Source organism: Dromiciops gliroides, chromosome 1, assembly GCF_019393635.1.
Source record: "Dromiciops gliroides isolate mDroGli1 chromosome 1, mDroGli1.pri, whole genome shotgun sequence".
NCBI classification, from domain to species: Eukaryota; Metazoa; Chordata; class Mammalia; order Microbiotheria; family Microbiotheriidae; genus Dromiciops; species Dromiciops gliroides.
This window is the reverse complement of record NC_057861.1, coordinates 417,151,471-417,175,795: the sequence shown is the minus strand read 5'-3', so window position 1 is coordinate 417,175,795 and position 24,325 is coordinate 417,151,471. Positions and strand designations below refer to the sequence as shown.

At 37.3% G+C, this 24,325-nt stretch overlaps 1 protein-coding gene across 2 annotated transcripts in view; it reads right to left on the bottom strand.

The window, feature by feature from the left end:
* Positions 1-11,899: 11,899 nt before the first annotated feature.
* The window catches only part of NUP155 (nucleoporin 155), a 57,598-nt gene continuing 45,172 nt past the window's right edge, over positions 11,900-24,325 (bottom strand). For both annotated transcript variants that reach the window (XM_043977428.1, XM_043977429.1), the window contains exons 30-35: positions 23,594-23,707; positions 21,067-21,187; positions 20,328-20,438; positions 14,879-15,015; positions 13,929-14,035; positions 11,900-12,658 (exon numbers count right to left, since the gene is read on the bottom strand). In XM_043977428.1, coding sequence (XP_043833363.1) covers positions 12,520-12,658; positions 13,929-14,035; positions 14,879-15,015; positions 20,328-20,438; positions 21,067-21,187; positions 23,594-23,707 — 729 coding nt within the window. In that variant the 3' untranslated portion in view covers positions 11,900-12,519. The remainder of the gene's footprint in view (positions 12,659-13,928; positions 14,036-14,878; positions 15,016-20,327; positions 20,439-21,066; positions 21,188-23,593; positions 23,708-24,325) is intronic.

The window sequence follows — 24,325 nt, the reverse complement described above, 5'->3', positions numbered from 1 at the left end:
TGGTAAGTAGAACTCTTTTTCCATCTCCTGATACATAGATATATAGTCTCAGAGAGCATTCTGGGGGGAAAAAATAACCATCAGAAGGCCAAATTTCCCAGCTCTATAAATTTATTTTCCTTTACCAATTTTTCTGCCCTACCAATTAGAAATTCCTGATACATTAACTTCATAAACTAAAAAGAAAAAACACTCAAAACATGTAAAATGTGCAAAGGAAGAAAATAGTGTTAATAAAATGAATTTATATTAAGCATAAAAATGTTAGGTGTGCCAGAGACAAGTATCACCAAAAACAATGAAAAGAGATTTCAATTAGGATTTTTAAAAGAGTATTTCAGACTTCCCCCCTTCTGTTTTTTGGCAAATGCACAAACAATTAAGAGATTCCCACCTAAGGCTGCTGTTATCAGTGTCTTAGACTCTTCAGTTGCAGATACAGTTTTTAAGCAGTCTTGATCTTTGTTCCAAAGAAAAATTTCACCAGTGTTAAGTACACCAGCTAGCCAAGCATCTGTTTACAAAAAGAAAAGTATTCCTTCTAAATTACTGTTATTAAAATAATTGAAAATGTTTCACCATTCATTTCAATTGTAAATTACTACAAACTGAAATCCATTTTCTGCCGGATTTCATTAGTATAGAGAACTACCAACAAGGAAACTCTCTACCAATGCAGACTGCACCTAATCTGCCGTTTATAGTGTTAAAGAATTGTCTGGGACACTGAGAAGCTAAGTGACCTCATCTGAGTCACATAGTCACAGTGTCAGAGGCAGGGCTTGAAACTGGGACTTCCTGGATCAAAACCAGCTCTCTATCCATGCAACTATTACTTCCAAAATCAATTTAATTTATGCTTTTAAAAATATCAGTAATACTTAACCATTACTGGAAGTTGTTAAGATGACAACATTTTTCAGCAAAAGCTGTAGACAAGGGATCTTCTTCTTTATCTTTCCAGATGGCAAATTAATTTCATTTATGTATTTATCATCCAAAAGAAAAATAGCTTCCCTTTCCTATAGAATAAGAAACACAGAAGACACTGAGGTGCCAAGTAGAATTATCCCTTCACTCATTCTAACTAGAGTAGCACCAAAAAGGGGGGGTGGGGGGCAAGGAAGATCAAAGATGAAATCCAGCTTGAGAATTTCACATTTTAATCAGATATCTTATAACGTACATACATAGCAATAAGTGAAATCTGAGAATTTTCCATTGTTTCTAAGTACCTTTGCTGGGTACTCTCTAAGTATCTTTTCCAACATCTAATCCACAAATTCCTAACTCTCTAATAGTTACTTTAAAAACTTCATGCAGTTTGGGGTTTTGGATTGCAAAGGGGTCTCGTAGGTATACTATACAATTAAAATGTATGTAACACTTTAACTTATGAAAAGCATTCTATATATAATTTCATTTGAGCTTCACAACAATACCATGAGGTAGTTGCTATTATCATTCCCACTTTATAGGTGAAGAAATTGAGGCTCAGGCAGGTTAGAAGACTTGAACAGGGCCATACAGCTTGTTAAGTGTCAGAGGCAAGATTCTAACCCAAGTCTCCCTGGCTCTACTATGCCATGGGTTCTTAACTTCTTTTGAGTCATAGACCTTTTGGGCAGCCTAGTGAAGCCTACATACCCCTTCTAAGAATCATTCTTTTAAACAAATTAAGTGCTAAATTTCAATTAGAAATTAGTGAAAATAAGTATGCAATTGTTTTTTCTCTAAACTGACATATCCCCTGACATCTATTCATGGACATCTTGGGCATCCTAGAAATCCAAATTAAGAACTCCTGTACCATGCCATACAATAGAATACTCTATTAATTCTTCACTGGAGAAGGAAATGGCAAATCACTCCAGTATCTTTGCCAAGAAAACCCCAAATAGAGTCAGATATGACTGAAACCATTGAACAACATTATATCAGTCCCATCAGATTTATTCAGGATTATATGTAACTGACATGGAAGAGGTCTTTACAAGGTTCAAATATAAAAGAGATTCTCTTTGGACAGTGAGGTCCTCCAGATAATTCCTGTTTCTTGATTGTATTGGTCTGACTGCATAAGGGCTACCACAATGAAATCCATGATTATTAAAAAGAAATCAGTCTAATAATTCATACAAATGTAACTATATGGATGAAGAATGCCTATTGTCCAGATTATCATTGGATATACAGTCTATCAAATTTGTATGTTGGTATGTCTATCTATGGCAAACACTGCCAGGAGACAGTGAAGTAGGTTCACAATTAAATAGGAGAAAGAAAAATGTCTGAATTATCCCTGAGAAAGTATGTATGCTTTTAATAATTACAAGCTACTCCCTGGGGCAAAGAACTATCTTTTTAACACAAATGTCCTCCCATCAATTCTATATGGCTGAGAATACCACAATCTCTGAAGAATTAAAGTTGCAAGTGATTCAAAGGCTAACAGTGAAAAGTACAGTCAGTAGAAGTAATCTGCCCAATCCAGTAAATGGGGACTGGCCCACGAGAACAGACATAAAGTATACCATAAAGGAAATATAGGATCAGAAAAGTAAGTGATGTGATCAGATGGCAAGAGCAAAGAATCACAGAGGGACAGCCCAAGTAGCCTCCCAGAATGCCAGGTAGCTCTTTTGTAGCAGATCCATGGAAGAAACTTGTACATGACTTGCAGAGACTCAGAAAGCATGAGGCAAGCTGCAATCTACACAGTCCCAGGGAATACCTGCACTGATGAAATCACAGATACACTTAAGAATTAAAGAACTATCTTATTTGACTGGTATCTTTAGATGGAGGATGCAAAGGAGCCACTTAATTTCACAAATCCAACCTGAAGTGGGATGGAGGGGTTGTGATCTGATCTGGCTACCATCCCTATCTGTTCTAAAAGATATTGGAAGATTACCCTCTTCAGATACACCTCCCTAGCTCAAATAATATGAAAAAAAATTTAACTGATAGCAAAATATATTTTTCCCATAAATTCTCCTTGGAGAAATAATTTTCCTAAAATAAAAAGGAGCTTTTATATAACTATTTTTAAAAATCACACTTACTTAGGGAGGTTACATGGACCTAAGGAGAAAAATAATGTCCTTGGATGGCATTAGAGCACCTGGGTTGAATGCTGGCTATGTTAGCTGTCACCTGTGTGACCCTGAGCAGGCTAATCATTTCTCCTCCTTAGGCCTCAACTGCCTCATCTGTAAAATGAGATTGAAACTAGAGGACCAACTAAAGTCCCATCAAGAGCCATTATCTATAAGCAAAAGAGCTGTCTGATAATTTACCTCAAATAGATAAGGAAGCATTTTACTTTCAAGTGAAAGGGTGCTTTATTCACCTTATTCTATCTTAGAAGCAAATAGACATTATATATAAAACGCTTAACAAATACATATACATTTATTCGAATGAAAAGAAATACCTACCTGTCCCAGCCAGGAAATTCGAGGCCAGGTCTTTTTCTGTTTGATACTCGTCGATAATAAAACTTCTAGTTTAACCTCCATGTTGTCAAGAATATCAATGAGTAAAATAATTAGGAAAAGATTACAGGATGCCTTAATGAACAATAAGGAGGAAAAAACAACAAATCTTGTTTTTTATGAGGCTCTTAATTTCACATATACATATGAGATTTTCAATATTTGGGAGTAGACTCTTTTTTAGTCATCACATCTTGATAAATAAGTGCTCCCTCTCCCCCCCACTTCCTACCCACCTCCATCCTCCAGAAAAACAGTTTCCTGAGGATAGTGAAACATATCAGCTCAAAAACAGGGATATTGTTCAAGCCCTGTTTCACATCCATCACTTTCCTAAACAATGTTCACTAGCAATTCTCATGCTTTATATTTTGATCTCTATAGTGTGTAATTCAGTTTTTAATTGTATAAAAACTTTTTATTTCAATGACTACCTCCTCACAAACTAAACAGAACTGTAAAATCATAAGCACAAATACTAAATCAAAAACAAACACACTGACCTAACAAGCCTATTCTTTTTTTTGGGGGGGGGGGGGAAATAGAGCTCTGTTCATTTTAGTCAAGGGAAAAGACAATGTTTTATTTTTTTTAAGACTATTTTTATAGCTTACAGTACCACATACACTACAACACATAGTTTTCAAGATATTTATGCTAAATTTCCCAAGCAAAACAAATTTCATTAATTTCAATGAGGAAAAAGATTAGACAGCAGTGTCCCAAAAATAAACTTTGTAGTGAAAAAAATTAGATAGTGTAAAAACATTAAAAGTGTAAACCAATACTATAAGAAAAAATTGTCTTTATTTAAACTAGTGAATGCAATTTATAATAAATAATCCAAGTATATAAATGGACTGTACCATAAACAATTCTAAAATCTAATCTGTATTCTACACAGGGTAAAACACAATCATCTGGTTGTCTTTAAATCTTTAACAGGTAGCCCCCTTCTTAAATACTGAAATCCCCTAACGTGTAGGTTTGCTAGGGCCTGCTAATTTATATTAGGTAATGCTTTTTCATCTACAAAATAGGGCTCATTTCTGTCACTGTAGGAAGAACACTAACACTGAGGAAGAGGGGAAAAAGTAGGGAATACATAGTAAAGGGAAATGAAATGACTGAAATCGAGCCATTCCTGAGCTCAGATATTTGTACCAGCAACCTAGGTGAGTGATACAGATACCCTACTCCTCAAGGGCCGAGGGGGCCCTTTGCTAGCCCACAAGCATGTATTAAGCCAAGGACTGTGCTAAGCACTGGAGATACAAAGAGAGGCAAAAAACAGACACTGTAGTCAAGGAGCACATATTCTAATGGGGGAGACAACACGTAAACTAGGTACCTTGGAGATTTATACACAGAGTGGATGGAAGGTAATCTTAAAGGAGAGGCATCAACATGCTAGAAGGAGAAGGGGAAAAGGCTCCTACTGAAGGTGAGATTTGAGCTGAATCCTGAAGCAAACCCTGTAAACCAAGAAGCAGGGATTAGAGAGCTTGCCTAGACACTTGGAGAGGACAGAATGGTTAAAGGGTGAGCAGCTACTGATGGTGAAGCATTCATTCCTCACACCTGGAAGACGGAGGATGAAGGCCTTAATACATTGGAATGAGGCATGGATGCTGAGATAGAGCCCATGTGTAAATTTCTTTTGCTTGACTATTCTTCTTTGTTACAAGAGAGGAAGGAATAGGTAAGTTAACCAGTGACAAATACAAAAAAGAAAAAGAGAGACGGAGCATTCATGAAAAAAAACCGCCTTAGAAAACAAGAAGGGAACACAAATGGGTCATTTCTTTTTATGATTCTGCTCAATTTAACACTTTTTGAAAGACAAAGAAAACAAGAATTTCACCGTTTCGATAAGTGATCCTAATTTTATTGTTTAATGAAAATGTTGACAATTTCATAATAAAAGAGATAATTCAGAGTAAATAAATTCGTTTAGAAAGGAAAGGTGAAGAGGCTAAGAAGGTGAAGGGGGGGCAGAGGGAAGGGTGTGAGGGACAGGGGCTTGCAAGAAGACTGACAAGAAGAAAGGGGAAGGGGGGAAAGAAGCATTTCCATATAACGCCTACTACGTGCCAGGCACTGTGCTAAGCGCTTTACAAATGGGGCACAGATATTGTCTCACTGGATCCTCACAACAACCCGGGAAGGGGGGGAGGGGTACCACTGTGATCCCCATTTTCCGGAAGAGGAAACTGAGGCAGAAAGAGAAGTTCAGTGACTTGCCCAGGGTCACCCAGATAATGTATCTGAGCCGGGATTTGAACTCGGGTCTTCCTGACCCCAGGTCCAGCACTTGGTCCCTCCAGGCAGGGCGGATGGATGGAGGGGAGGGGGCAGGGGGAGGTCACGGAGAAGGAGGCAGGGAGAGTACCAGGCCAAGGAGGGGGAGCTCCGGGTTCTGCGGGGCAGGGCCGGGGAGACTTACCGGGGCGGGGTGGGGTGACGGACCGGCGCAGGCCGAAATGGAGGCCCAGGAGCCTGCAAGGGAGCGTCGCGGCAGGGCCGGCGCCGGCGAGAGGGAAGCTGAGCGGCCGCTGGGCCTGGGCTTCTCCTGGACGCGGATCCCGGGCACAATTCCCCGCTTCCCGCCTCAGCCCCGCCTCAGGCTTCCCTCAGCCCGGGCACCCGCAGCAGCCGCCTCCCCGCAGCCACTGAGCTAGAGCCGCTGCGCATGCCCAGTCTCCCGAAGGATGGGGTCTCCTCCCTCCCGCTCCCAAGCTCCCAAGCTCCCAAGCTCCCATCCCCCTCCGTCCTTCCCATCCTCCTCCCTCCTTCCCAACCTCCTCCGAACCTCCTCCCTCCCTCCCCTCTGCTCCCGACCTCCCTCCCTGTTCCTCTTCCCTCCATCCCTCCACATCAACCATCATCCTCTCTTACCCATCTTCTTCCCCTCGCAAAACATGTGGGTAGCTAGGTGGCACAGTGGATAAAAGCACCAGCCCTGGATTCAGGAGGACCTGAGTTCAAACCCAGCCTCAAACACTTGACACTTACTATCTGTGTAACCCTGGGCAAATCACTTAACCCTCATGCCCCGAAAAAAAAAAAAGGTAGAACTGTCAGGACTGGGCAACTAATCAGAAATGGGGAGGGGTGAGAAAGAGGGAGGAGTTGAAGATGGTGTCTAAGTTTCAGGCCTGGGTGAAGAGGAAGACAGTGGTACATGTAATAGAAATAGGGAAATTATGAAGAGGGGGAGGATTTGGGAAGGGAGAGATATATTGAACTGTTTTTGATATGTGGAGTTGAAGATGTCTATGAGACAACTAGTTTGAGATGTCCAAAAAGCAGTCAGACATATGAGACTGGAGGTCAGGAGACATTGGATAAATAGATCTGAGGATCATCTGTATAGAGAAGGTCTTTAAATCATAGGAATTGATGAAATCATCAAGCAGAATGGTATAGGGGGAGAAGAGAAAAGAGTCCAGGGCAGAGGCTTTGGGGGATATCCACAGTTAGTAGGCAAAAGGTGAATAAAGATTCAGCAAAGGAGACTTTGAAGTACTAGTCAGACAGATAGGAGGAAAATCAGGAGAAAGCAGTGTCATGAAAACTTAGAAGAAAGAATTAAGGAAAAGAAAGGGATTAACATTGTAAAGGTGTGCAGAGAGGTCAAGAAGGGTGAGTATTGAAAAGAGGCCGTTAGATTTCTCAATTAAACTGTTACTGGTAAAGCCATTCTTTAATAAAGTGGTCAAATGATAATAATCAATTTTCAAAAGAATTGCAAACTATTAGCCAGTATGTGAAAGAATGCTCCAAATCACCAACAACCTAGAGGCTTCATCTCATACTGTACAGACAAAAATGACAGAATATGGAAAGAGTCAGTATTGGAGGAATTTGTGGGATAATAGGCATCCTCATGCATTGCTGGTGGAGCCATGAGTTAGCATGACCATTTTGGAAAGTAATTTGGAATTATGCAAATAAAGTAAATGTCCATACCCTTTTGATCCAGCGATCCAATTACTGGACTTACACCCTAATGAAGGCACCCATCATTTGGGGAATGGGTAAACCAATCGTGGTACATGAATGTAATGGAATATTACTGTTCTACAAGAAATGGTATATAATACAGATGTATGGGGCAAACTGCCTCAGTTTACCTAAATAACTCGAGGAGACCACCAAGTCAAGCAGAGACAGATTTATTACATTCCTGCAGGAATGAGCAAACTCAATGCCTGAGCTGCAATAGCTAATACATGCCTTGACCTTTTATAGGAATGTTGGTCAGAGGGGAAGTCCCCATGCACACTAGGACGAGCTCACAATCTAACATCCAATCCTGTCTCACCCAGGGTTCGTGTTTAGCTCGTGATCAATGTATGGAGACATGCATACGTGTTCCAGGAACAAGGGGGAAAAGGGGAGGGGGAACAAGGTCAAACCGAAGAAAGAGGGAACGGGGGAGTGACAGTCAGATGTTTCAGATCTCACAGTTCCCACTGATTCCCCTCTCCCAGCCCCCATCTCTAAAGATATTCAACTTGAATAACAGGAAGAGTCACGCAGGTGTTTCAGCATTGTTTTGTAGTCATGTTAATGTTAGAAGGATGACAGGGTTAAAATTTATCTTCGACTATGTTGGGAAATCAAAGAAATAGAATAAAGAATAAAAGAATAACCCATTGTTGGGACCCTAGGGTCAAGGGGATTCTGCTCTGAGAAAGAGACATGCCACTTAACATCTGGTCTCAATTGCTGCATCCTGTGCTGAGCCCCGTCCTTTCTTCTTGAGTCCCGAGTATTGAATTGGTGAACAAACTCCCCGACCCACTCAACAGGGACTGGGGTTCTGACACATGATGGATTCCAGAAAAAAAACTAATGTGTAGCTGACAAGTGGGGAGACTGAGCAGAAGTAAAAATACTGTTAATTGGCAATAAAACTTAAAGGAGACAGTGAGAATTTGACAAGCAATAAACTTTTAAACTAACTATACTGGGGTGGGGCTGGGTATCTTCCAGATCCCATTCCCAGAGTTTAATCTGACTCAAATCCATAATCATCTCATACACAGAGAAGCAAGGAAATTTTATATGAACTGATGAAGTAAGCAGATCCAAGAAAGCAATCTATACCAAAGTTTCTTAAATTGTAGGGTGTGACTCCATATGGGGTCATGCAACTGAATTGGGAGGGGGGGGGTTCACAAAAAATTTGGCAACAGTAAAAGGTTATGTATACTTATTTTACATACTTATATATCCAGGGTCATGTAAAAGTTTCTTGGGTGATAAGGGATAATGAGTGGAAAAAATTTAAGCCCTGATCTATACAATGACTACAACTCTGTAAACTGAAAGAACAGCCCCCCCCCCAAAAAAAATATTGCAAAATTGCAAAGAAAAAGCATGGTTCAGGGGGCAGCTAGGTGGCACAGTGGATAAAGCACCAACCCTGGATTCAGGAGGACCTGAGTTCAAATCCAGCCTCAGACACCTGACACTTACTAGCTGTGTGACCCTGGGCAAGTAATTTAACCCTCATTGCCCAGAAAAAAGAAAAAAAAAAGATACTGGAGTGGTTTGCCATTTTCTTCTCCAGCTCATTTTACAGAGGAGGAAACTGAAGCAAACCAGGTTAAATGACATGCCCAGAGTCATCCAGCTAATAATTGTCTGAGGCCAGATTTGAACTCAGGAAGATGAGTCTTCCTGACTCCAGGTCCTGCACTCTTATCCACTGCACCACCTAATTGATGTTAACTAGATAAGTCACTAAGGAACTAGTGACAGGCATTTATCAGTAGGGGAAGACGCTGAATGGGCTCCAGATTACACCCTGACCTCTCAGGGATACCCCTAGAACTATAAAGAGGAAGTGCAGCTGGCCTTGCTCTGGGAAATTGAAGCTAGAGTATTTGCTACACTATAACTAAAATCAGTTAAAGAATACTTAGAATAGAAGGAAATTCAAAAGGGGACACAAAGAGGGAAGTGTTGCTGCTACTACCAAGTAAAATTGAATATCTACTTAAAAAACAAATTGTATAAAATAGTGATTCATGACTCTATATACAATTATCTTTTTTTCCTGGCATATGAAAAGTGTTAATGTTTGTCAAGTTTGTAATATAGTAAGAAATTTTCTTTAGAGAAAGTCTTAGTATTTTTTTATGTGTTTCGTACAATAGATTTCCCAGTTGTCCCCCCACCCCTTCCCATACTTTCTCTTCATAACTATCTTTTACTTGTGTCTTCTATTTATTTTTTAATCTATGTGTATGTACATATATATGTATTCACACACACATACATATGTACAGGTTGTCTCTCCCAAAAGAATGTTGTTTGTCCTTCATTCATAACTTGCAATGAATTGGATTTAAATGGAATTAAGGCATGAGTGAGATAGGGCTGTGCAAGGTCACCGACCTCATTCTCTTCTCCAGAGCCATTTGCGTCCTGTGGCAAGATACAGATCAGGACAATTAGTGATGTCCCCAGATGTCTTAAGGTTAAGTGACTTGCCCAGGGTCACAGTCAGTGTTTCAGATGAGATCTGAACTCAGTATTTGGCACATAGTAACCACTTTCAATCCAATTCAATAAACATTTAAGTGCTTATTATGTGCCACCCACTGTGCTAACTAAGCTCTGGGAATACAAATAAGAAGTTTCTGCCCTTAAGTAGTTTATAGTTTAATGGGGGAAAGACAATACATAAAAGGAAAAAGTGGGGTGGAGGGGGCAAAGGTACCCCCCACAGAGGCATGATGATGGTAGGGTTGAATCCAAGGAGTGCAGCTGGTAGAAAATGAAGTTAGCTAGGTTTGTGAGCCTTCTTTAAAAGGGAATTTGGGGGAGTTTTTTGTTCCATCCTCCAATCAGGTGTCAAACACAGTTGCATTCTGGCCTGAAGTAGATTAAAATGTAATTGGATACAACAGTACAAGAAAGTTCCAAAGGACTCATGATGGAAAAGGCTCTCCAAATTTGGAAAAAAAACCCAAAAAACTGTGGAATATGGATGCTGATTGAACCATACTAATTCTTTTGTTTTTGGTGCTGTTTTTCTTTTGAGGTTTTTCCTTTTTGCTCTGATTCTTCTCTTATAACATGACTAATGCAGAAATATGTTTAATGTCATTGGAAATCTTATAAAAACAAATGTTGAAAAGCATCTACATGTAACTGGAAAATAATAAAATACGTTGATTCAAAAGAAAAAAAACCAAAAAAACAAAAACAAAAAAATGTAATTGGAAAATATTTTAACAAAAACAACAGAACATAGGATCACATTAATATGTGATTTTCTGTTGATATGCAGCTGTAAAAATCCTTATATATGATTTGGTGGCCAGTTTCTATTTGTGTTTGACACCACTGATTAATTATCATATGCCTCTTCATATTTTCTCCCTTATTTCCTTCTGATCATTTTTAGGATCAGATAATTCTTTAGTTCTTGTCATAATTTAAAAATTTCTATAAACTATTTGTTATTTCCTTAGTGTTACTTATTGCTTAAATTACTTACCTATCATTTAAAGAATTGAGTACTAGGAATCAGAAGAAACAAATCTTATTTCTGACGTTGACTGTTATCATGGTCCTAGCTCTCTTTTTTTTTTTCAGTGAGGCAATTGGGATTAAGTGACTTGCCCAGGGTCACACAGCTAGTAAGTGTTAAGTGTCTGAGGCTGGATTTGAACTCAGGTACTCCTGACTTCAGGGCCGGTGCTCTAACCACTGCGCCACCTAGCTGCCCCGGTCATATCTCTTAAGATTAGACAAAGTTTAATTATCATAAAATAGGGATAATGCCAGCTACCATAAAGGGTTGGAAGATCAGGGAACATAATGCAAATACAGAGTTCTATAACTATAAAGTACTATATGAATATTAAATATGATGATTATTCATTTGAGGATATCTCCATGCTTAATCTTTTTTACTTCAGATATTTAACTTGTTGCATTGGCTACATGCTATTTTTTTTTTTAGTGAGGCAATTGGGGTTAAGTGACTTGCCCAGGGTCACACAGCTAGTAAGTGTCAAGTGTCTGAGGCCGGATTTGAACTCAGGTTCTCCTGAATCCAGGGCCGGTGCTTTATCCACTGTGCCACCTAGCTGCCCCCCATGCTATTTTTTTAAAAAAGTATTCTTGTTACTCTGCTTTGCTTGTGGTGAGGTCAGCGTAAATTTATTATACCATGTGTGATTTTGGGGAGGGTCACTTGTCTCTCCTAACATGAATTTCAAGGGGTGTATGAACAGCCCAACTTCTTTGCAACCTATCACTTTGCCATCTTGGCTGAAGGTCCCTGTAAAATTTTCCAAAACCGTTCACTTTCCCTCTGAATCATCACTCAGGAACTGGCCTAGCTGCCTGGTCTGTTAATCCTTTTGAAACAATTTGTTATTTTAATTGATGTCTTGTTTTATTAAATTCACTCCAGTAAGCCACCTGTTGTAACAAGGGGAAAAAGCAGTTCAGCAACATTAATCAACACATCAACTATGTTGTACGATAAATGTAATCAATACCAACAAACTTGCACTGGAAATGTAAGGAAGAAAGTCTACTAACATCTCTTAAATATAAATAATTTTAGGACAACTCTGGATGTTTAAACTATAAAAATCACAAGCAAGGCATATATATTTATATGTAAAACATACACACATACACTGTACTATCTTTAATCTCTATGTATCATGAGGTGTGAAAAAGAGACTTCAAAACAGGCTTTAGTTTGGCAATGCATGTTATTTCAACTGCATAAAAATGATTTTTTAAAAGGACTAGCACAACATACTAGTAGTAAAAAAAGAAGTCATTTGGCATATTTTCTACCACTTGTATATACCACACAGTTAAGAACACAGAAACTATACAATCCAACTGATTGTACAACACACTTAATTCCCTAGGTCTTCTGGGCATCTACTCTTCTGGACTAGGGTACATATATCAGAACCTTTATTTTACAGCTCAAAGAACACATATTTAAAGTCCATTTTCATCAAATTAATCAATGAAGTCGTTCTAATTTAGCCTGAAGAGATTTAAAATTCCCAGTGCTAGCTTGTACTGCTAGTGTTGAGCTCATAGACTGAAGTTCAACAAGATAACAGCAAACAGCATCCATGCAGAGATTTGTAAAACGTCGTCTGTAAAAAAAAAAAAACACGACAGGTTTATTATTTTTAGTTTATATACTTAGAAACATCTCTTACATGCCCTTATAATCCAGGTGCTTTTTTCTTTTTCTTAAATCAAAGTGGAAATGGAATGTGCATGAGGGATAAATGACAAATAATAAAATTAGGGAAATAATTAGGAAAGTTAGGGAAATGTGGGCAAGTGCTGCTTTCAAGTTTTTAGGTACCTTTAGGTATATCATAATAATATTTGGTAAAAGGGGATACTTAATCTAAATGGGGGCCAAGATGGACAGCATATTAGGCACTAGTTCACCTCTAACCCTAGAAACAAAAAAGGGGAGAAAATGAGGAAAAACAAGTCACGAGAATGAGGGAAAATGAATTTTATAGATAATATACTTACTAATTTGTGTCAATAGATTTATCTAAGGTTTTTAAAGTGGAAATTTTGAGAATGAGAATGATGATCAGATAAAATTAGGCACACTGCAGCATTAAAAATGAAAGGGGGGGGCAGCTAGGTGGCGCAGTGGATAGAGCCCTGGTCCTGGAGTCAGGAGTACCTGAGTTCAAATCCGGCCCCAGACACTTAACACTTACTAGCTGTGTGACCCTGGGCAAGTCACTTAACCCCAATTGCCTCACACACACACACAAAATATTAAAGAGGAACTCAAATTTTAGAGCAGTAGTCCCCAACATGATTTTGCTGAGGGGTATAGTGATGATCTTCAGAAATAAATAAGACTTTTCTCAAGCAGTTTTCAAATATAAAATAGAACTGGATAGTTTCATGTTATTTCCCTTCTCTATTTCTTCTTAGCATGGAGCAGAGTCAGAGATGTAAATAAAAAATCAGGAGCTAGTGAGAACCATAAAAGCCTTTGTTAGGTTAATATGAAAGCGTGTGAATGCCTAGAATTCATCATTAATGCCTATTGAGTTTTGTCAACTTGGGTATACATAGAGCTCAAATATCCTAGGGGATATATGATTAGAGGAGTTAAAGACTATGGTATTGAGAAAAGGCAGAAAAATAGAAGGACAAAAGAACTTACAAGTACTCCTTATAAATTTCTAAGAACAGAAGAATATTAATGGCAAAGCATGAGGTCAATTACAACAATAGAGAGTTAATTTGTATTGTGTCAAATTGATCCCCTTAAGTAAAAGGAAAAAGCTTTACAACTTTTCTCATCTCAGATACTGCAAGAGCTTTATCTTAAGAATTTTTAAAGCTTTTGGCACATTATAACATTCAATAATTTCCGATTACCTCTCATAATTAGACACTTGGTTAGGATTCTCAACATATCTCGACAATAACACATGTATACAATCCAAAAGGTGTAAGGGCTTCTTTATCCTAGTCCAGAATGGGTCCTATGAAGAAAAGAGACATATGAAGAAGTATGAACTACATGCATTTTTATCAAGCATCTAAGTCAGCTAAAGAAGTCAGATTTAGTACTAGTGTTAATAAGTACTCTCATTATTCCGAAGTTTGGGAGTTACTGTTTGTGTAATGTTGGGAAAATACCAACCTTTCTTTGGATTGTTGCATAGATTAGCTGATGTCCTAATGAGGAAGTACAAGGCTAAGTTCTGGATGTAGCCCTGTTTCTTACAACATCTTTAACACTGGACAGGCCACATATTCTGTCCAGTCTGGAGTTTATTAATCTGTAAAAAGGGCAATAGTAACTTCCCTCCCTGTCTCACAAGGTTCTTAAGAAGAGCAAATGAGAGTATCTGTGTGAACATGCTTTTAAAAAGGCAAAGAAAATCTAATAGAAACTTAAGACATTATTATTTCAAAACCATTACCTCTGATCGTCAAAGAAAATATGTATGGCTTTTATTCTCAAGAGGAAAAGTACGCAAAAATTAGGTAAAATAAAACATTGCTCTGAAGTTTCACTCAATGAAATGAATTTTAAAGAAGGACTAGCTTAAATGAGTTAGACAAAGTAAGTCTGACTCTTATTTGGGGGAGAGCAATCACAGTTTGTGCTTTTTAGTCTATAATTTGGTTCCAAATATTGCTTACTCTACTCTGAGTTAGAATGCATTTAATTATTAAAAGATTAACAGACAGAGGAGATAGCATTAATTGTGCCATTAAATCAATCTTCTGTGAAATAATTCTCTTCCCACATTTCTCAGCACTTTGTACTAGAAATCCATTAAACAAAAGGCAATATACTACAATTGTATTTTCCTTACCCTTGATTTGAACAACTGATCATATACTTCTAGCAATCTGGGCAGTGGCACTCCTATTTCATGCATTGTCTGTATCACAAATCCCACATCCCAGTTCAAGTTACATACTTGCTGCTCTAAGAACTGTACAATAAAATCTGAAAAGGGGAAAAAAACAGTAAGAAATTAGGAACAGATTTATTCCTTTAGGAATAGGTTTCAAAGAGAAATTTTTAGATTGGAACAGAGGTTACACTTTAAATAATGTCACCTACCTAGAATTAGCAGATTTTAAAAATATCAGTAAAAAAAGGGTTCAATGTATATTAATTCCTTTTTTATGTTTTTATATTTAAAATTCAATTTTGTTTTATTGTTTCATTTCTGAATTCTCTTCCCCTCCCCCATCCATGGAGAAGGCAAGAAAAATAAAACCCATTACAAATATGTAAAGTCATACAAAACAAGTTCCTGCATTAGCCATGTCAAAGAGAGTGAGAGTGAAGAAAATATGTTTCAATCTGCACTCTTGAGTCCATCTGTAGATAGTATGTTTCATCATAAGTCCTATGGAATTGTGGTTGGTCACTGTTTTGATCAGAGTATTATTAATTTGTTAACCAAGAAAGGAGACTGAATCAAATAAAACCAAATTCCCCAACTATTTCCTATAAATAACCAGTTTAGTGTACTGGCTTTTAACACCAGAAAGGCAAGGCACGCAACTGACAGAAACATTTTTTTGATACTTGAAATTTGAAAAAGCTTAAGTTTTCTACATCACGACTTTTTCTATAGCTTAGTTATGAATGTTTCTTAGCAGTCTTTTTTTTTTTTTGCAGGGCAATGGGGGTTAAGTGACTTGCCCAGGGTCACACAGCTAGTAAGTGTCAAGTGTCTGAGGTTGGATTTGAACTCAGGTCCTCCTGAATCCAGGGTTGGTGCCTTATCCACTGCACCACCTAGCTGCCCCTATTTCTTAGCATTCTAAAGATAACAAAAGAAAAAAAAAATGTGGTTCTATCTATAAGGACCAGAGGCTCAAATAACTCATTATATTACTTTATACTTTTGTAAATAAGAGGAAATGCTCCTAAATTTATTTCTACAGGGTCATTTCTTTGCCCATATTATTAATCTTTTCCCCTTGAAGCAGCAGAATTTGTTAAATGTTTATAAAACCATGTGATAGTATTTAAAGAGTAAAATAAAATTTCAGTATTGCATGTAGTTTCCACTATCTTACTAATTTGTTTTTTGGTCTTTTTTTTTTTCCTTCAGATTTCCAGAATTTCTATTTTGTTATAATGATGAAGCATTGCGTGCACCTAACTAATAAAATGCACAAGACTCTGTGATGAACAGATTTTGGAACTAATGAGAATTATTCCATCCAAATCATCTAAAGAGGAACTATCAGATGGTGAAGTTTGAAGACTTGCAATGCATGAGGCAGAGAAAGAATATTCCTCATCTGATTCTAGTGCTAGCGGAATACTATCAGTGAAACTCCTACAACTTACAATCTAAAAGGTAATGAGTAATTAGTTTTTAAAGGAACCCAAGTTCACAACAAAAGAGATAAAGAACTACAATGTCTGAAAGATAATAATGCTTCTTCCTGGCAGTGGGCTGCTGCTTTCAAGCAGTGGGAGGCCTCTTGCAATAGTTAAACATTACTTAGATCTGGCGCTACTACATATTCTACAACCTATACTTTTAAGCAAAGTCCCTTTTCTTCTTTTTGAATTTTACTGAGAAAGTGAATGCTTAGGGGGCAGCTAGGTGGTGTAGTGGATAAAGCACTGGCCCTAGATTCAGGAGTTCAAATCCAGTCTCAGACATTTGACACTTACTAGCTGTGTGATCCTGGGCAAGTCACTTAACCCCCATTGCCCTGCCAAAAAACAAAAAGACTGCTAAGAAACATTCATAACTAAACTATAGAAAAAATCGTGATGTAGAAAACTTAAGCTTTTTCAGATGTCAAGTATCAAAAAAATGTTTCTGTCAATTGCATGCCTTGCCTTTCTGGTGTTAAAAGCTCATAAGCCAGATCCTCTCCTATTTTATAACAGGGTAGGAATAAATGTTCTTGACCAAAGGGCAAGATGTTACTAAGGAAAGCAGCAAGTAGGAGATGGCTTAGGCACCTTTTCTACAACTTCTAGAACATCAAAGATCCTTATCAACAACTGGATAATATACAAAAAATCTATAATTCAAATATTAGCCACAGAAAACACATTGTAGAGAAATGCAAATTAAAACAACTCTGAGGTAGCACCTGACACCTATCAGATTGCTAATATGACAAAAAAAGAAAAAAAAGAAAAAGTGAATGCTCAGAAACTTTTAGAAATGTACAGATTCCAAGGGTCAAAAAAAAAAAAAAAAAGGAAAAAGCAATGCTAACTAGTCTATTACATTAGATGACCATTGTTCTTATTGTTGTTCTTGGCATTATCTTAGAAGAAACCACCCATAAAAAAGTATGTGGAATAGCCCCTGGAGGTGGTCCTTTGTTCAATAAAAATATGCCATGTAATAAATACCTAGATATAATGAGTTTCCTTCATTTTGACCTGAAAGCATAAGGGAAAAAAATCTATCTCAGTGCAGGTTTTGTCCAGTATCCTCACCATGGAGTCCCTTTATTGAAAATTGTCAGGAGACATTAATTAATTCCTGATGTATTTTTAATGGTTGATCAGCAATTGCTGTCTAGTAATGGAAGCATTCTGTGAGTTTATCTATTATTGGTTGGAAATAGGCATTGAAAAGTAGTACTTGTTAAATGGATTCCTTTACTTGGGGAACGACAATATTAGAAGTACCAGTGCAGTTACAGATGTTGTTTTGAAGGTTATGAAAACACTATTTAACAAAGGCCACAAAGTAATCAGTGAATGTTTTTTTTACATTCCTTGATCTTTTCCTGAGACTTTCAAAGCAAAGATGCAGCATAGTTAGGACTATTTCTCAGAACCATAGAGAACCTCCAGAGTAATGAAGACAAGTAGGCTGCTGCAGGAAACTCTGGTTTTGAAAGCTACAGAGAAGTTAGGGTGATGTTGACCTCATGCCAGTGTAAGAGATCTAAGTTTGTAACAAGTATGAGCACCCTCCCTCTACATGTTCAAAGTCCAGCAGAATACAACTCATAAGCCAGATTCTCTCCTATTTTCTAACATGGTAGGAGTAGATGTTCTTGACCAAAGGGCAAGACGTTACTAAGGAAAGCAGCAAGTAGGAGATGACTTAGGCACCTTTTTTACAACTTCTAGAACATCAAAGATCCTCATCAACAACTGGATAATATACAAAAAATCTGTAATTAAAATATTAGCCATAGAAAACACATTGTAGAGAAATGCAAATTAAAACAACTCTGAGGTACCACCTGACACCTATCAGATTGCTAATATGAAAAAAAGGAAAAGAATAAATGTTGGGAGAAGCTGTGGAAAAATTGGAACACTAGTGTATTGTTGGTGGAGCTGTGAACTGATCCAACCATTCTGGAGAACAATTTGGAATTATGCCCAAAGGGCTATAAAGCTTTGCATACCCTTTGACCCAGCAATACCACTATTGGGTCTTTTTCCCCAAAGAGATCATAAAAAAGAGAAAAGGACCCACATGTACAAAAATATTTATAGCTGCTCTTTTTGTGGTGGTAAGGAATTAGAAATTGAGGGGTTGGGGCAGCTAGGTGGCTCAGTGGATAGAGCACTGGCCCTGGAATCAGGAGTACCTGAGTTCAAATCTGGCCTCACACACTTGACACTTACTAGCTGTGTGACCCTGGGCAAGTCACTTAACCCCAATTGCCTCGCCCAAAAAAAAAAAAAGAAATTAAGAAATTGAGGAGTTGCCCATCAATTGGGGAATAGCTGAACAAGCTGTGGTATATGGATGTAATGGAATACTATTGTGGTGTAAGAAACAATGAGCAGGAAGATTTCAGAGAAACCTGGAAGGACTTGCATGGGCTGATGATGAGTGAGATGAGCAGAACCAGGAGAACATTGTACACAGTATCATCAACATTATGTGTTGATCAACTGTGATAGACCTGATTCTCAGCAATACAATGGTACAATATAGTTCCAAGGGACTCATGATGGAAAAGGCTCTCCAAATCCAGAAAAAAAAAAACAACTGTGGAATATGGATGCAGATTAAACCATACTATTTCTTTTGTTTTTAGTGCTGTTGTTTTTCTTTTTTGAGGTTTTTCCTTTTTGCTCTGATTCTTTTTTCGCAGCAAGACTAATGCAGAAGTATGTTTAATGTGATTATACATATATAACCTGTATCAGATTACTTGCTGTCTTGGGGAGAGGGAAGGGAGGGAGAAAAATTTGAAACTAGATATCAAAACAAATGTTGAAAATCATCTCTACATGTAACTGGAAAATAATAAAATAGTTTTATAATTAAAAAAAAAAGAATGATAGTTCACTTGGGAAAAAAAAGTCTCTATAAAATTTCTTAGATAATGATTTGGAATCCAAGACAGAAGGACAACAAATATATAAAAGACTATAAGTAATTTCCCAAAAGATAAATGGTAAACAAACAGTACTCAAAAGAAAAACTGCAAATTAATAATAGCCATGGAAAAATGCTCTAAATTACTAATGATGAGAAAAAATACAAATCAAAACAATTCTGAAGTTTTACCTCACACCCAGAAATTACCATGGATGAGAAAAGATGGGAATAGTTAGGGTTGAAGGAGTTGTGAAAAAATAGGCACATTGATGCATTTGTGGTAAAGCTGTGAATCAGCACAACTGTTTTGGCCAGAAATTTAGAACTATGCAAATAAAGTGAATAAAATGTCAGTAAAAAAGAAAATGAAAACAAAAAAAACACATTGTAAAGGTGAGCAAGGAAGTTAACTGGAAATTGTCCAAGTGGCACATGAAGTTATAGCAACAATGCTTCTCTAGCCCAAAGGTGCCATGTATGTGACACTAAAAAAGGCTACAAGAGGACCAGACATAGGATTACTGTGCAAAAAACTTGTATGGGACAAACGTGGGACAAAAGTGTGCAAAATGCAATCCATAAATAACCACATATTTATGGATCACATTTTGCATACCTTTTTTTTTAGTAAATATTTTGCTTTCTTTTGTCTGTGCAAATGCACTTTAAAAAACAAATAATTAAAAGCAGATATTATAATATTAGTTTGAAGTAAACATTTTTATCCTAATGTCTCTCTTTTAACTTACAGATAAAAATAAAACACCCCACAACAATTAATGCAGCATGGTCCATTGAGGTATTCTGAAATCCCAGTCCTTCTTAGAGCTATAACACTGATCACATCACAGATGTAGCAATTATAAAACGTTACCAATGCAGTAAAAAAAAGAAAAAACCCAATTTGTTGTAGCAGTTGAATGCTAATATCTATACGCAAATATCTATATCTCCAATGTTCACTGCTTACCTAAAGGAAAAAATCGAGGTGTGCCAGCATAAATTTTGCCAAGTAGCACAATTTTCAGACTAAGAGCCTGCATTCTATCTACGGAGTTCATCGTCACACTGTCGTTCAACTCTGCAAGGAAGAAAGAAATCTGTCACATTTATGTTTCTATCAAAAGTTAAAATTTACAAAAATGGCCTAAAAGAGGTCTACCACTTAAACTCTCATGAACACCATTAGTGTATTCTGGCCTACTAATGCTGGCTCTTCTGCTATGCCTGCCAGAGTGGCCGCCATGAGGGTGGTTTAAGGCAGGCACCTGTTACTCTTGCAGGGTGATTTTTCAAAGATAACATCTGCCACATGACAGAAATACAACTTTCTCTCTGGTCAGAATACACCAATGTTTAGAATGATAAATTAGGGGCAGCTAGGTGGTGCAGTGGATAGAGCACCGGACCTGGAGTCAGGAGTTCCTGAGTTCAAATCTGGTCTCAGACACTTAACACTTACTAGCTGTGTGACCCTGGGCAAGTCACTTAACCCCAATTGCCTCACTTAAAAAAAAAATTAAATTAAATTAAAAAAAAAAAGAAGCTAGAATGATAAATTAAATTTGTAATTTTGGCAATCCACATCACTGCACTCAGCCATTCATGTAAACATGATTTTTACTTGTTCTTGATGTTGGGGCAACTAGTGATTTTCTTATTTCTTCCAAGTCATTTATATAATTTTATCAGTATATCCAAGTACTTACCCTTTTCTATGATATCTTGCCAAAGTGTTTGTACCAAGATAGGGTCTGAATGACCAGCACAATGAATTATTGCAAGTTTACACTCAGCAAGTTTGAATGGATCAGCAAACTCTCCATAAAGCTGCAGGTTGGGGGGGGGGGGGAAGGGAAAAAAACACAAAAAAAATAAATTAAATCATAAAACAGAGCTGAGAAAGTAAACAACAGATTTACCAAAGAAGAATATAAATGCAGAGAACTAATCTAGTGAAACCTGAATGATACTGTAAGTTAAATAAAACATATTAACTAGGTTTTTTTCCCCCTAAAACTGAGATCTGAAATATGACAAAAATACCCTTTTAAGAAAGGGAAAGTTGGGAGCTTTACTATAAAGCGGTAGTCATCAAAACTATCAGGTACTGGCTAAGAAATAGAGTGGAGGATCAATGGAATAGGCTAGGCACAGGAAACACAGTAGTAAATGACACTAGTAATGTAGTGTTTGATAAACCCAAAGACTCCAGCTTCTGGGATAGGAACTCAGTATTTGACAAAAACTGCTGGGAAAATTAGAAGATAGTATGGCAGAAATTAGGCATAGACCAACATCTTACACCTTATCCTAAAATAAGGTCAAAATGGATACATGATTTAGACATAAGAGGTGATACCATAGGTAAATGAGGAGAGAAAGGAATAGTCTACCTTTCAGATCTTTGGAAAGGAAAACAGTTTATGACCAAACAAGAGATAGAGAATATCATAAAATGCAAAATGGATGATTTTGACTACATTAAATTAAAAAATTTTTGTACAAACAGAAGCAATGCATCCAAAATTAGAAGGGAGGCAGGAACCTGGGAAACAATTTTTATGGCCAGTACTTCTGATAAAGGCCTCATTTCTAAAATATATAGAGAACTAAATCAAATTTATAAGAATCCAAGTCACTCCCCAATTGAGAAATAGTCAAAGGATATGAACAGGCAGTTTTCTGATGAAGAAACCAAAGCTGTCTATTCCCATATAAAAAATGCTCTAAATCTCTAATGATCAGAGAAATGCAAATTAAAACAACTCTGAGATACCACCTGACACCTATCAGATTGGCTAAAATAACAAAAAAGGAAAATAATAAATGCTGGAGAAGCTGTGGGAAAATTGGAACACTAATGCATTGTTGGTGGAGCTGTGAACTGATCCAACCATTCTGGAGAGCAATTTGGAATTATGCCCAAAGGGCTATAAAGCTGTGCATACCCTTTGACCCAGCAATACCACTTTGGGGTCTTTTCCCCAAAGAGATCATGGAAAGGGGAAAAGGACCTACATGTACAAAAATATTTATAGCTGCTCTTTATGTGGTAGCAAGGAAGTGGAAGTTGAGGGGATGCCCATCAATTGGGGAATGGCTGGACAAGTTGTGGTATATGAATGTAATGGAATACTACTGTGCTGTAAGAAACGATGAGCAGGAGGAGTTCAGAGAAACCTGGAGGGTCTTGCGTGGGCTGATGATGAGTGAGATGAGCAGAACCAGAAGAACATTGTACACAGTATCAACATTATGTGTTGATCTACTGTGATGGACTATATTCTTCTCACCAATGCAACAGTACAGAAGAGTTCCAGGGAACTCATGATGGAAGAGGATCTCCAAATCCAGGGGAAAAAAAAAAAAAAGAACTGTGGAGTATAGATGCTCAATGAACTATACTATTTCTTTTGGTTTTGGTGCTGTTGTTGTTTTTCTATTTTGAGGTTTTTCCTCATTGCTCTGATTTTTCTCTTATAACATGACTAATGCAGAATATATATATATATATATATATATATATATATATCCTATATCAGATTACCTGCTGTCTAGGGGAGGGGGGAGGGAGGAAAGCTTGTATGAACAAAAGTTGAGAACTATCTTTACATGTAACGGGAAAATAAAATAAAATACTTTATTAAGAAAAAAAGAAAGGGAAAGTTGATAACATGGAAGGAAATTCCTTCTTTAAAAAGTCCTACTTTAAAATAATGTTTGGGGTTTATTATTTTTTTTTTAGAATAAATAACTCTGGTACTAATTAGTAATTAATATAGGGGCCTCAAATCTAGAAATAAGGATAATTCAAATGGAAAGGAAAAGTCATGGTCAAAATGCTGAGTGGAAAAGGACTGAAAAGTACATAAAAAAGTGAATGCTTCTGAAGGGAGGGGTGGAGGTTGGTAATTGCTTGTTATAAGAGAAAAAACAAAGCAAAATTAAACACCTTTTCAGGGTTAGTTTGTTCCTAAAAGTTATCAGGGTATTTTTCACTACGGCTAGGAAAGCCGACCTGCTCTTTTCAAATAAAGTAGTAGTTACCTTTGGAAATACCAGCAAGGTGATTCTGAACTACTAAAACTTTTCTGGCCTTCAGACTCTAAGGAATCTTTCTTTAATGGAACCCCCCGAAACCACGTAATATAAACCAAACCAGTAAACTTATTTTGCATTTTAGGTGAAAAATTCTAAAAGCTCTTACAACAGTCTTGTCTTTCTTTTTATTACCTTGGTTATGTCCATTAGCTCAGAATCTAACTGTGAAATTGCATCTTGAACTGAAGAATGATGGGAATACTGCCTTTGTAATGTTTCTTGTATCTGAAGCTGGATCCTAGCAACCTAATTAAAAAAAAAAAAAGGACACTTTTTTTTTGGTAAAATAATGGGGACTTTAAGTTATGAAAGGAAAATAATTAAGAAATAAAATCCTCCAGTAAACCAACAACTCTTTACCATGTGGACCCCATAAGACCTGTTACAATTTCCTGAAATTATAGTAAACAAAAAAATGCTGCTGGCTGTCCCTTAGAAAAGACATATGTAAAATTATCAAACAACAGCAACATCTCTTTTGACTGTTGTGATGTTATTTCATTAAGGTAGATCACTGTTATAGACTGAGCCAGGGGGCGCTGCTGGGCCTGGAGTCAGTAAGACCTGAATTTAAATCCGGCCTCAGACACTTAATAGCTGTGTGACCCTGGGTAAGTCACTTAACCTCTTTGCCTCCGTTTCCTCAAATGTAAAATGGGGATAGCAATACTACCTAACTCATAGGGTTGCTGAGAGGAACACAGGGCCAGTACAAAGTAAGCATTATATATAACTGCTTATTCTCTTCCCCACCTCCACTTCCACAACAAGCTCCCAATGAGGAACTCTATTTATGCAGGTTGTCACCTTTTCAGAAAGTTAGAGAGGTGCCAGGAATGCTAAGAAGTTAAGTAATTTGCCCAA